Source organism: Vitis riparia, chromosome 6, assembly GCF_004353265.1.
Source record: "Vitis riparia cultivar Riparia Gloire de Montpellier isolate 1030 chromosome 6, EGFV_Vit.rip_1.0, whole genome shotgun sequence".
NCBI lineage: Eukaryota > Viridiplantae > Streptophyta > Magnoliopsida > Vitales > Vitaceae > Vitis > Vitis riparia.
Genome location: NC_048436.1, coordinates 21038998 through 21052613, shown reverse-complemented (window position 1 = coordinate 21052613; position 13616 = coordinate 21038998). Strand labels below are relative to the sequence as shown.

The 13616-nt window shown below is 38.4% G+C and overlaps 1 protein-coding gene across 2 annotated transcripts; it reads left to right on the top strand.

Annotated features, from left to right (window-relative positions):
• Window positions 1–598: 598 nt before the first annotated feature.
• Window positions 599–9586, top strand: LOC117915615. 2 transcript variants are annotated; one of them, XM_034831219.1, is made up of 9 exons: window positions 599–894; window positions 1238–1319; window positions 1865–2075; window positions 2160–2362; window positions 2456–2903; window positions 2997–3356; window positions 3433–3611; window positions 3716–6691; window positions 6901–9586. In XM_034831219.1, exons 3-9 carry the CDS (start codon window positions 1874–1876, stop codon window positions 9490–9492), a joined length of 6960 nt encoding a protein of 2319 aa, XP_034687110.1. In that variant the 5' UTR covers window positions 599–894; window positions 1238–1319; window positions 1865–1873; the 3' UTR covers window positions 9493–9586. The 2 variants fall into 2 exon arrangements, with proteins under 2 accessions (XP_034687110.1, XP_034687111.1); XM_034831220.1 differs by lacking the exon at window positions 599–894 and having other exon boundaries at window positions 1131–1319.
• Window positions 9587–13616: the final 4030 nt, after the last annotated feature.

The following is a 13616-nucleotide window of genomic DNA, read 5'->3' as shown; positions in this document are numbered from 1 at the left end:
TTTAATAAATTCATTTAACTATATATATTAAACTTTCTTGTACTTATTTATTTAATTATGTGGAATTTTTTAAAATAAAAATAAACTAAATAAATTAAGGCTTTAAAAGGTGAAGGTGATATTTTGACTTTTTTTATTCAGTTAAAAAATACCTTATTGATATTAACTAGTATAATCAAAATAAATTTGTTATCAATAAGTTTAGTTTAATTATATTGGTTGATGTAATGAATTACTTTTATCAAAATAAAATAAAATTTAATTTTTTTTATTCAATCAAAAAATAAGTTGAAATCCACCGCAACGTCAATTGAATTATGACCGTCCCTCAAGTGGGTTCCCGGTAATGAACGGTCCTGGTCACAAACCACTTCTGATATAGTTATGGTCGTTGATGTAACGGTGTTACCCGCCAACTGTTCCCGCTCAACTTCTCACTGTAAAATAAAATAAAAAATCCACAAAAATTAAAAAGAGGCTTGTGATTTCCACCATGAACAACAATCTACCAAAATCCGACTCTCATAGTTCGTACCGAACAATCGGAATCGAAATATTCTTGTCCGATAAAAGGCATCTTAATTCAATTCTTTTATGTTGGAATCAGTACAGGTTAGCTTCCATGGCGGACCTTTCTATTGTTGTTTGGATGGAAGGAGAATCTCTGGAGCGGTGGATGGGTAAAAAGGATCGGACACAACGAGAAAATTCTGAGATTATGAACAGTGGATTTTGTCATGATTTACTTGGACAGACGAAGCATCCTGTGTATTTAAATTCGGGTATGAGATCAGCGATTGTGGTCCATGGAGAAACGGCTTCGACAATATTTTTCGATTATTTTTCGCCATTTGGCATTGAACTAGTACCCCTTTTGCCTGTTCAAGTACTCAGGTATGTTATTTTAAGTTTTAGCTCGATCACTATCTGAATTGTTTTTTCAGATTTTGTAGTGGTATGTTATTTTATGTCTTTGCTGAAGGACTATCTGAATTGTTTCTTCAAATTTTGTAGTGCAACTAGAAGTGGGGGAGAGAGAGAGAGAGAGGGAGAGATTTGAATGTGTTGGATGGGTGGGTGGGTGACAATTCTTCCCATTACTCATTTGATATTTGGTTTGAGAGAGAGGTTAAAGCGGAGTGTAATGTGTTTGAAGCGTCTGGTGCTTCGTTTAATACCTGTCTCTTTTTTCGCTATTTGAACGGTTTCTCAGTGTTCATTGACCATGGCATTGCAGGGGGAAGTGTGTAGTACTGGGTTTTGAGTTTGTCTTACCAGCTTTGAAGGTGGTGATAGTGGACATTCTTTTCTTCCCTAAGGCATGTTTCTGATCATTTTATCTTCTTTCTTATGCATGATTCTTGAACTAGTCTGTATTTGGCACTTAAAAATCCCAGCCTTTCAAGATTCACGCAGTGGTGAACCTCGTTCACTGCTATGTTCTTTTTTCATACGGTTGGCCCCACGATGCCAAATGAAAATAGGGAATTTCATCCTGGTAATAAACTATCAGAGAATGATCTAGTGTCTTGCTTGACTAAAATATTTTGGAAAATCTTTCTTCTTAGTAGCTACATATGAAAGGATCTGCTAGGAGCATTGTTTTAACCGAATAAGCTTTTGTCCGTACACAAACTTCTGTTTTTGATGTTATTTATATTATGGGCGAGCTTTCTGGTTTGTAGAAATCCTTTATATGTAATGTAACAGATGAGAAAACAAATCATAGTTATGGTTTTATAACAATAAACTTCTTCAGGAGTTTGTCTCTCTTTTATTTCCTTGATTACACTTGCATTTTGGTTAGTAAAAATTGAGTCAGAACCAGATGCATATTAGATCTCAGTTTATTATTTGATCTCAGCAAGAATAGATGGACTCGAGAAAATCAATAGAAGATCAATTCTCCAAGCTACATCCATCCCTGCCTGTGAGCACAAGAATTGGGATAGTGGGAGGTGGTCCAAGTGGCTTGTCAGCTGCTTATGCACTCGCTAAGCTTGGTTACAGTAATGTAACTGTGTTGGAGAAATATCAAACTGTTGGGGGCATGTGTGAATCAGCAGAGATTGAAGGTACAAATTGATTATGAATATACTTTCTGTCTAGTTTTCTATGCCATCTACTCGAGCTGCATGTATACCATACTTTCCTTGCAGGAAATATATATGATCTGGGTGGCCAAGTTCTTGCTGCAAATAGTGCCCCTGTTATCTTTCACTGGGCAAAAGAAATTGGGTCAGAACTAGAAGAAATGGACTCCCACAAACTCACCCTTATTGATAGTTCCACAGGGAAGTATAAGGACATAAAAGTTGCAGATGATTACGTATCTGTAATCTCACTGACTTTAGAACTCCAGGTCAGTTTCTAGTATATTACATAGAGCGGTTGGCTTATTCTAAAGCTTAGAATGAGTTTACAGTAGTCGTTTTTTTTTTTTTTTTTCTCACAGGATAAGGCAAAGGATTCAGGTCGAATTGGGGTCCATGCTGTAAGTGAAATTGCTTCAGATTTGACTCCTGAATTTCTTGAGGCTCGTGGATTTAAATCTGTTCCCAAGTCTGTGGCTTGTGGATACACTGCTTCTGGGTATGGGTTTGTCCAAGACATGCCTTATGCTTACATTCATGAGTTCACCCGGACTTCCATGGCTGGAAAAATTCGACGTTTTAAAGGTGGATACATGAATTTCTGGAAGAAGCTCAGTGAAATGCTGCCGATAGAAGTTCGTTGCAACACTGAAGTATTGGCAGTCAGACGCAACTCTGCTGGCGCTAGTGTTGATGTGAAAAATTCTAATGGAGAAGTCGAAGTTATAGAGTTTGATGAGATCATCATCTCTGGATCCTTTCCTTTCAAGAATGGAAAAACTTACAGAGCACCCCCTTCAAGTTCAGCAGGTTTCTAGTTCATTAGTCTCACAGTGTTCTCCTATTTTTCTTTTGTCCTCTTCCTTTTAGATTGACATTTTTATCTGGAAATCTTCTCTGCAGAACCTGAGACTGGGGTAATGGATATGAATGAGCTTGAAAAGAAGTTATTCAGTAAAGTACAAACAATTGATTACTATACAACCGTTTTGAAGATTAAAGGGCTGGAGCATATCCCAGTGGGATTCTATTATTTTGAGGAATTCATGGACGATCCTGCAACTATCGGACATCCAGTTGCAATGCAGAGATTCTACAACAACACTGATGTTTTCTTGTTTTGGTCTTATGGCAATTCTGTTGATATTAAGGGACCAACTGTTACCGAGCTCGCAATCAACACTGCTAAAAATATGGGAGGTGAAATTGAGGAGGTGGTTTTACAACGAAGATTCAAGTATTTTCCTCACATCAGCAGTCAAGGTATATGCAGCAATTCACTTCTGCACAAGTTAACCCTGCCTGCTGAAGGGGACTAATTCTTTATATTTGAACACAGATATGAAGGAAGGATTTTATGAGAAAGTGGAATCTGAACTTCAAGGCATGAGGAACACTTACTATGTAGGTGGCCTTATGGCATTTGAGCTCACAGAGAGAAACGCATCCTATGCCGTGGCTCTAGTTTGCAAGCACTTTGCAAATGACAGTCCTTCACCAACATTTCCATATGTTAAGGTAATTCATCATTATTTATAACTGATCAATGGATAAGTATAACAAATGATATTATAAGATGTGTTTTAGAATGAATCACTTAATCAAAGCATGTGTTTCTGCAGAGGTTGTTTCCATTGCAATCAGATTGGTGGGGTGGGAATCTCAAAAGATTAGATGAATTCCCAGGAGTGAAGTTCCCCGATATTGCTTCCCTTGATGGCTATTTGAAGCACTGGGGGACTCATGAAGTCATCCAAAATAAAACACTCTATACCTGGATTAATGAAGAAGGGGTAGTGGTGAGCCAGAGGACTTACAGAGAACTTCATGCAAATGCTTCTTGCATTGCTCATAACCTCTTGTTAAACCAGAAACCATTGTTCAAGCCTGGTGACAGGGTTCTCCTGGTCTACATTCCAGGTCTGGATTTCGTTGACGCCTTCTTTGGGTGCCTAAGGGCAAAACTCTTACCAGTTCCAGTTCTTCCTCCGGATCCACTGCAAAGAGGGGGACAGGCACTTCTGAAAATTGAAAATGTTGCCAAATCATGCAATGCATTGGCCATTCTATCGACCATTAGGTATCATGCAGCTGTCCGTGCAGGTTCTGTGAAGAGTTGGATCTCATTTACAGGAAAAAATGGGAAAACCTCAGCTCGCTGGCCTAATCTTCCATGGTTGCATACAGATTCTTGGATCAAGTATTCCAGAAACTTGCTTCAGGAAGATATTGCTGATCAATCTGAACCACAGCCAGATGATCTTTGTTTTCTGCAGTTCACCTCAGGGTCCACTGGTGATGCTAAAGGAGTGATGATAACTCATGGTGGGCTTATTCATAATGTGAAGTTGATGCGGAGGAGATACAAGAGCACCTCAAAGACAGTACTCGTGAGCTGGCTTCCTCAATACCATGACATGGGGCTGATTGGAGGACTTTTCACTGCACTAGTTAGTGGTGGATCTGCAGTTTTATTTTCTCCAATGTCCTTCATCAAGAACCCCCTCTTATGGCTTCAGACTATGAGCAAGTTCCAGGCCACTCACAGTGCTGGCCCCAACTTTGCTTTTGAACTTGTGGTTCGAAGATTGGAGTCAGGCAAGGATACAGTTCACAATTATAATCTCTCTTCCATGATTTTCCTCATGGTTGCTGCAGAACCAGTGAGGCAGAATACACTGAAAAGATTTGTGAAGCTTACCAGCCCCTTTGGCCTTTGTGAAGAGGTATTGGCTCCTGGTTATGGCTTGGCAGAAAATTGTGTGTTTGTAAGTTGTGCATATGGAGAAGGGAAGCCCATCTTGGTAGATTGGCAGGAAAGAGTTTGTTGTGGTTATGTGGATACAGAGAATGCTGATGCTGACATCAGAGTAGTTGATCCCGAGACTGGTGAAGAGCAAGAGGAAGTTGGAAAGGAAGGAGAGATCTGGATTAGTAGTCCAAGTGCTGGAGTTGGGTACTGGGGCAGGGAAGAACTAAGTGGGAAAACTTTCAGAAATGAGCTTCAGAATCACCCTGGTAGGAGATACACTAGAACTGGAGATTTGGGACGAATCATTGACGGGAAATTGTTCATAACTGGAAGGATCAAGGATCTTATTATTGTAGCTGGAAGAAACATTTATGCAGCAGATGTAGAAAAGACTGTTGAGAGCTCATCAGAACTTCTTCGCCCAGGGTGCTGTGCTGTAATTGGTGTTCCAGAGGAAATCTTATCACAAAAGGGGATTTCATTGCCGGATCATTCTGATCAGGTTGGCTTGGTCGTGATTGCAGAGGTCAGAGATGGTAAACATGTTGGTAAGGATGTTATTGAACAAATTCAAGCATGTGTTGCAGAAGAACATGGGGTTACTGTTGCTTCCATCAAGCTGATCAAACCCAAAACCATCAGTAAAACCACTTCAGGGAAAATAAAGAGGTTTGATTGCATCAGACAGTTCTCTGATGGAACACTGAGTTTAGTTCCGGAGCCTATATTGTCAAAAAAAGTATTGCATCGGTCTTTCACAACAGGAACATGTAGGGAGGGAAATACGCCTCGACCTGAGCTCAATAAATATCCTCTAACAAATCCTAGGTTGAGTAAAGAAGATATTGTTGAGTTCCTGAAGGGTTTGGTTTCTGAGCAGACAGGAATTCCTATAAAGAACATCTTTGCCTCTGAGAGCCTATCCTCTTATGGGATTGATTCAATTGGAGTAGTGAGAGCAGCTCAAAAACTTTCAGACTTCCTTGGAGTTCCAGTTGGGGCAGTTGATATGTTCACAGCAACCTGCATCGCAGACTTGGCAAATTTCTCAGAGAATCTTGTAATGAAGTCTCACCCTCAATACATGACCACTCCATCCTATGTTCCAGAACCTGAGACTGACTTGTCTGAGTTGGTGATGGAAATTGCACCATCTCACAAATTGGGCATTTGGTTTTTCCAACTTCTGGCTCTCATCTACATTTCTGTGTTGCTGATCATTCCTGCATATCTATCGGTTTCTGCTTTTATAAGTCTGCTCTCTACCTGCTGCAACCTTATAGATGGAACTTCTTGGTTGGATTATTTGATTTCTTTGGCTTTTGCTCCACTTGCATGGCTACTTTGCATATTCTCCACCTGCATATGCATTGCCTACTTGGGGAATTCATTCCTTCAACCGAACTATGCCCTGACCCCAGAAGTTTCTATCTGGTCAAAGGATTTTGTTAAGTGGTGGGGACTTTACAAGGTTCAAGAAGTTGCTTCAAAAGTTCTAGCAGTGCATTTGAGAGGAACAGTGTTCCTGAAATGCTGGTTTGAGATGCTAGGAGCCAGAATTGGATCTTCTGTTTTGCTTGATACCATTGACATCACAGACCCATCTCTGGTTTCAATTGGGGATGGAGCTGTTATTGCGGAAGGAGCACTGATCCAAAGCCATGAGGTGAAAAATGGAATCTTGAGTTTCCTACCAATCAGAATCGGACAAAATTGTTCTATTGGTCCTTATGCTCTGATCCAGAAAGGAAGTGTTTTGGCAGAAGGAGCTGAAGTACAGGCCTCACAAAAGAGTGAAGGAGGGACATCTGTATTCCAATCTTACAAGGCTAATAATGTTCCAAAGGTAAGAGCTCTCCAGATTTTCATTTACATCTTAGCATTGCCAGCTAGAAATCTTCTTTAGCTATTATGTTTCTTTATGGTTAAGTACTTCAATCCCTTGTCAGCACATCATGATTCCATTACTTCTTTAGATTCTATAAGGGATTTTCTTTGCCAGTTGATTCAATTTTGGCTGCCTTTTCATTGCTTACAGTAATCCTTTTACTTCAGGGTTCAGCGCTTCCAAAAGATTCCAGAAATGCTCAGATTGAGGCCATTTACCACTTCTTGGGAATTTACATGGTTGGTTTCCTCAGCTCTCTTGCAGCAGCTCTCTTCTACTTCCTCTACCTTTGGCTGTCTAGAAGTCCCCCATCCTTTCAACACTTTACTTTTCTTTGCATCTCTGGAGCCTTTCACTGGTTTCCCTTCACCATTATTGCATATACTACCATGTTTTCAAGTGCCTCCTTGAGCCCACCTTACTTTGCCATCTCAGTTGCTGTTGCTTATCTAGCTCATGGCTTGATACTTAGCTTTCTCACCTGCACCGTGACACGCTTCCTTGCTAGAAAACCCGATACAAAGCAGAGCCACATGAAAACCTGGCTCAGACACCGAATTATGATTGCCTGCCATCTTAGATTTGCCAAACTCCTTTCTGGAACAGAAGCCCTCTGCATTTACTTGCGGCTTTTGGGTGCAAAAATTGGCAGTCATTGCTCCATCAGAGCCATCAACCCTGTTTCAGAACCAGAATTGATATCAATTGGTGCTGGTGTCCATATGGGTGACTTCAGCCGAATCATTCCTGGTTTCTACTCATCCAGTGGTTTTACTTGTGGGCAAATTAAGGTCCAGGATAATTCGGTAGTTGGGAGTCAAAGCTTAGTTCTCCCTGGCTCTGTCCTTCAAAACGATGTCATTCTTGGTGCACTTTCAGTTGCTCCATTGAATTCAGTTCTCCAAAGGGGTGGTGTTTATATTGGCTCTCAAACCCCAGTCATGATCAAGAACACACTGCATGCTTTGGATCAGAGAATAGAGGAGATGGATGTGAAATATAAGAGAATAGTGGGAAACCTTGCTGCAAATTTGGCTGTTACAACGATGAAGGTTAAATCAAGATATTTCCATCGAATTGGTGTAGGTGGGAAGGGAATCTTAAAGATTTATGACAATATTAAAGGGTTTCCAGATCACAAGATCTTCCGGCCAGGAAAAAGCTACCCTGTCCTAATCCGGCACAGCAATAGCTTGGCTGCTGATGATGATGCAAGGATTGATGCGCGTGGTGCAGCATTGAGAATACTGCCAGATGAGCCTGGCAGTGACTCTCCACTCCTTGACCTGACATTGAAAACGGGCAATGCATTTTATGCCCGCACAATTGCTGATTTTGCAACATGGCTTGTGTGTGGGCTTGCTGCAAGGGAGGAGCATGTGAAGCGGATTCCACGAGTGCGTGATGCTGTGTGGGCTTCCCTGAGGCGAGCAGACTCATTTGCTGAGCTGCATTACTACTCAAACATTTGCAGGCTCTTTCGGTTCAAGGATGGTCAGGAAATGTATGTGAAGTTCAAGTTAAGGCCTTATGATGAAAAGTTCAGTGAGGATTCCGGTAAGATCGAACCAATTGGGATCCTCCCACCAGAAACAGGTGCAATTCCAAGGGATGATACCGACACACGCCCATTACTCTTCCTTGCTGAAGATTTCCAGCAACGTGTGAATTCTGCTGGTGGGGTTCGCTATGTTTTCCAGATGCAATTCCAGCCAATTCCAGGTGATGAAGCCACCTGTGACAGTGCCCTTGACTGCACCAAACCGTGGGACGAGAATGAATTCCCACATATCGATGTTGGGGAAATAATTGTTGATCAGATGCTTACCAGAGAAGAATCTGAGCAGCTGGAGTTTAATCCATTTCTACGGTGCCATGAAGTGGATGTCATCCGGGCTTCATCATCTTCCCAGAGTGCTTCAATTGACCATGGCCGTTCATTGATATATGAGATTTGCCAGCATTTAAGAAACAGGGAGCCACTCCCCGAAGCCTGGAGGATCTTCCTAGAGCAATCTGATTTTAAAGTAGACCTTTCTGGCTGTCCCATGGCAGCAGCATTGCAGAAAAAAGATGTCCAAAATGTGACCCTCTCAAGGACTTGGTACCAGACCTTATGGGTTATTTTTGCTCAACCATTGCTGCAAACGGTTTTGCCTTATTTCATCATGGGGCTAGTAGTCTTTGCTCCTCTAAACTGGGTCTTTTACTGGAAGAACACCAAGAAACTCCCACTTCACTGGTTGCTTCCTTTCTTTTGGTTATCTTCAGGGACTTTGGCTGCCTTGGTTTGCATAGTGGCCAAATGGGGTTTGGTCGGAAAGAAAAAAGAAGGCGAAACCGCACTGATTTGGAGTAGAAGTGTCTTCATGGACACTATATGGCAAGCCTTTAGGACACTGGTAGGGGAGTATTTCATGGAAATGATAACTGGGTCTTTTTTGTTTGCTCTGTGGATGAGGCTCATGGGATCGAATATTGAGCTGAATGAAGGGGCTTATGTGGATAGCATGGGAGCCGTGTTGAATCCTGAGATGGTAGAGATTGAGAGAGGTGGATGTGTGGGAAGAGAAGCTCTTCTGTTTGGGCACATATATGAAGGTGAAGGTGGGAAAGTGAAGTTTGGGAAGATCAGCATTGGGGAAGGTGGTTTTGTTGGGAGTAGAGCTGTGGTCATGCCTGGGGTGAGAGTGGAGACTGGAGGCAGCCTCAGTGATCTCTCCCTCGCCATGAAGGGAGAAATTGTGAAGCCTAGGTAAAGAGTTCTTGATGCCTATATACATATATACTTTGTAATGTTACATGCCTAGCTGGTCGTATAAATAAGACGTCCGCGTCAAGGTTTTGATACAACCCTAATAAAATCACTTCTCACATCTTAAGCTAGAAATTCCAAGATTTTGATGTAAACCTAATTGCACTTGAGAATTAATTGCCCAATTAGTATTAGTAGAGATTGAAACTTAATCGATCTATTTTTGTTAACCATATATAATTATGATACCATATTAAATTATCAACTTTTACATAAATTTAAACAGTTAGGATTGTTTCAAATATGTCGTTAACATATTACTAGTGTTTGGTATGCACCACATATTAGTAGTGTCAAAAGAATTTCCACTATGTGTTAATTTAAAATAAAAAGTTCATTTATGAACTTTCTATTATTATACCAAGGTAGGGTATATGGAGGAATTGCGTAACAAAAAAACGAAAAAATAAAAAGAAGCTATCCGCATTCAAATATTTTTTTATATATTTCAGTTAAATCAATTTATATGAGTGAAGACTATAACACTTAGGTATCGAAAATACAATATTATTATGTGTCAAGATTAGAACTTATTTACATGAAAGTCAAACTTTAAATATTCAATTTTTTTTATATCTAAGTTTGTTAAAATTTTATCTTGAAGTGTAGTTGTTTTTTTTTTTTGTTTGAAGAATTTTGGCCTTTATTTTAAAAAAAAAATGCCTAAAAGCAAGTTTATCTATGCAAGTATTAGAGATTACACATGCATTTGGGGATGATGAGTTTATTTCTTCTTTGGGAAAAAAAATAATAAAAAAAAAGTTAGAAGCTTAAAAAAAAGTCAAAATGGAATTTTTTTTTTAAAAAAAAGCAAAACTTGCAAGTTAAAAGCATTTTATCAACTACGAGATGCAATCCACCAAGGGTAAGGGACCTCTCATGGAGAATTTAAGTTTGGTCTCTCAAATCATTGTTTTCTTTATATAAAAATAATTAAAAAATTGGAAGGGAAGATACCCTGAAAAAAAAGAAATTGATGTTGAAATAGAAAGCTTTCTTATTAACACAATGGTTTCCTTTGATATCAAGTGGAAGGAAAGGAAGAAATAAAGCAATGTTTGATAAGTGGACAAAAATATTTTGAAATAGGAAAATTTCCTATAAAAAAGACTTCTTTAAAAAATAAAAATAAAAATCAAAGAAGATTGAAAACTCAAAAGACTAACTTCAAGTCTCATCTTGTACCTTATAAAAAGGACAATGCATATATATGTTGCACATTAAAGTGAGGACTTTTATAGATATAAAAAATTTGGTGGATTAAATTATCACTTAATTGATCATCAAAATTGTGACTGTTTAGTTCAACAAAATTTGGGTTTGATAAGTGACAAGTCATACACATTGAACACGTGACATGCAATTCAAAAAATAACACATAGCAAAATCTAGAAGGCTATAAGTTGTAAAAATAAAATAAAATAATTCAAGTCAAGAAGAAATTAGAAAAAAAAATACTTTTTTGTTGGAAAATTTCCTAAACAAAAGGAAATAAATCTTCAAATTGAAATAAAAAGAGAATTAAAAATAAATATTCTCTTATTGAAAAATTTCTCAAATAAAGGAATCAAGCTTCCAAAATCAAAGAGCTAAATTTATTCATTTAAGCAATTAAATCTTAAGGATTCTAAATTTAATCCTATAACTTCACCTATAAATAATGGTGGCCTCCTTTAATAAGGAGGATTGAAAAAACAACATTATAAGGGAAAAAAGACTTCATAAGGAGAAAAAAACTTCACAAGACATTTCTATGAGTCAAAGAAAACACATGAAATACTACACATGTACTTTTCACCATCCTCAAACTCATTTAGGAATAAGTTGTGCTAGGCCCTTAATTGATCTTCAATTTCAAGAAACTACACACTGTTGGGAATCCTTGGATTGCTCCATTTCTAGCTGTAGATTGATAGGGGCGTGCAAAAATTTCCAAAAACTCTCTAAATATAATACATATAAGCATACGAGCATAAAAACCTTAGATCAAAGGTTAGGGCTCTTTACCTTATATTTGAATGTTACTATATTATTTTTTGTTGATGAAGAAAAATGCAAATCTCATAGACTAAGTGATCTTCCACTTGATGACTCTCTTTTATTTACTTTTAACACTAAAGGTCGTGGAAGCCTAACACAAATATGGTGATTAGGGTTCTCTTCTCTCTAGAGAGAATGAAAGACTAAACTCTTAAACCCTTAAAGGGGTGCTTCATGTGGTCTTAAGTGACTTAAGCCAATCATGAGCTAATATTACTTAACTTAGCACACTTAGATTCTAATTGATCAATTAGCCTTATTTGGCTCCAATTCATCAATTAGCTTAGTCTACAAAGACCGTTCATAAGCCCTTGTACAACCTTGCATATTTACCAAAATATCCTTATGCACACATGTAAATAGAGAACTTAAATACTCCTCAATAAATATGTCATCAAAGAATAAGAGTTCGAGTAGGAACTAATGAGACTCATAGGAAAATAATAGGTCCATCATAATTCAATTATGAAATTGACTCAATATCCCACTACAAAGAGTCAACTTCACTTTAGCATCTTATGATATTATAACCAAATACAAGAACTTAGGTCTATGAGCTATTATCTACTATATATAGGTTCCCTATGAATTAGTGTTTATAATCTAATGAGGTGAATGCTATCAACTGTTGAGAACCTTAGATTATTTTGTTCCCATGCCCTAGATCATGTAGGGTGCATGCAAATCCATTCTAGGCTCTCTAAATCTATTGCAGCAAATAAACAAATATTTAAAAACAATAAGAATACCATAGAAAACATAGATCTAGAGAATAAAGCTATATACCTTGGATTCGAATGTTCCCGAATCAATTCCAATCGATGTAGATAGTCGTAGTAGATTTCGTAAACACCATGATATTTCGCCCGATGACTCTTTCTTGTGACTAAGCACTGAGATGGTAGAGATCTCAATAGTGAAGGTTAGGGTTATCTCTCTAGACTGAAGGGAAGAATGACAAGACATTGAAACCCTAACCCCTAAAGGGGTATTTATAGGCTTCTTATTGGGCTTAAATGATTTAAGCCCACAATGGGCTTGTGTCACTTAATCTAATCCAAAAAAGTTACTAATTGATTAATTAACCATACAAAGCCCTAATTAATCAATTAATCCAGTCCAAAGATGTCACTCACTTGTCCCTATGCAACATTGCGTAATTACCAAAACACTCTTATTCACAAAAATGAACTAAAAACCCATCCAACCCTCATAAACTGTGTCATCAAAGAATATGAGCTCACAGTGGAGACCATTAGGACCCATAGGAGTGCTGGTTCCCTTATAATCAAAATTTGAAATTGACTCAACATCCCATTATAGAGAATCAATTGTACTTCAGTACCTTATGTAAATTACAACAAGACACCAAGTGCTCAAATATGTGACTTACTATCTATTACATGCGGACTCCTCATGAACTAGTGTCCGTAATCTAATAAGGTATTGTTATCACCTATCAAGACTACCTCTTAAATCATTGAGTTATAGATCCTACTTATTATATGATCAACTGATATACTTTAGCTCCAAGGAACATATATCAAATTCCATTAAAGGAATTATAGTGGTCATAGATTTCATGATCACATTTCCTTTGGATCACCCAATGGGATACACTGTCTCAATCCCATGAGATATCATGGTGCCTCTATTGAGAATACTTGTTGTCACTAGCCCCCATCAACAGTGACCAAATCCATAGGGATATATGACCACTTTAGGATCTCACCCATAGGTTAAAACCTCATGTTGATTTTGGCATATGCTCAATATCCTCTTAAGGCTGAGAGTCCATGCAGTTTAGTAGCTTGGTGAATCATGACAATTGATAGTCTTGCGTCATGATTCACCATAGGTCCTGTCCAATGTGCATCACATACACTAATATACTCACCATAAGAAACTCATCCTGACGGTCAAGACAAGTCATCCTTTCAATTAGAAGGTGGTGCACTATAATCTCAACTGGATTGCCCAAATCCATGAACTAATTGTGGACAACTTATCTACTTACAAGGAACCCGT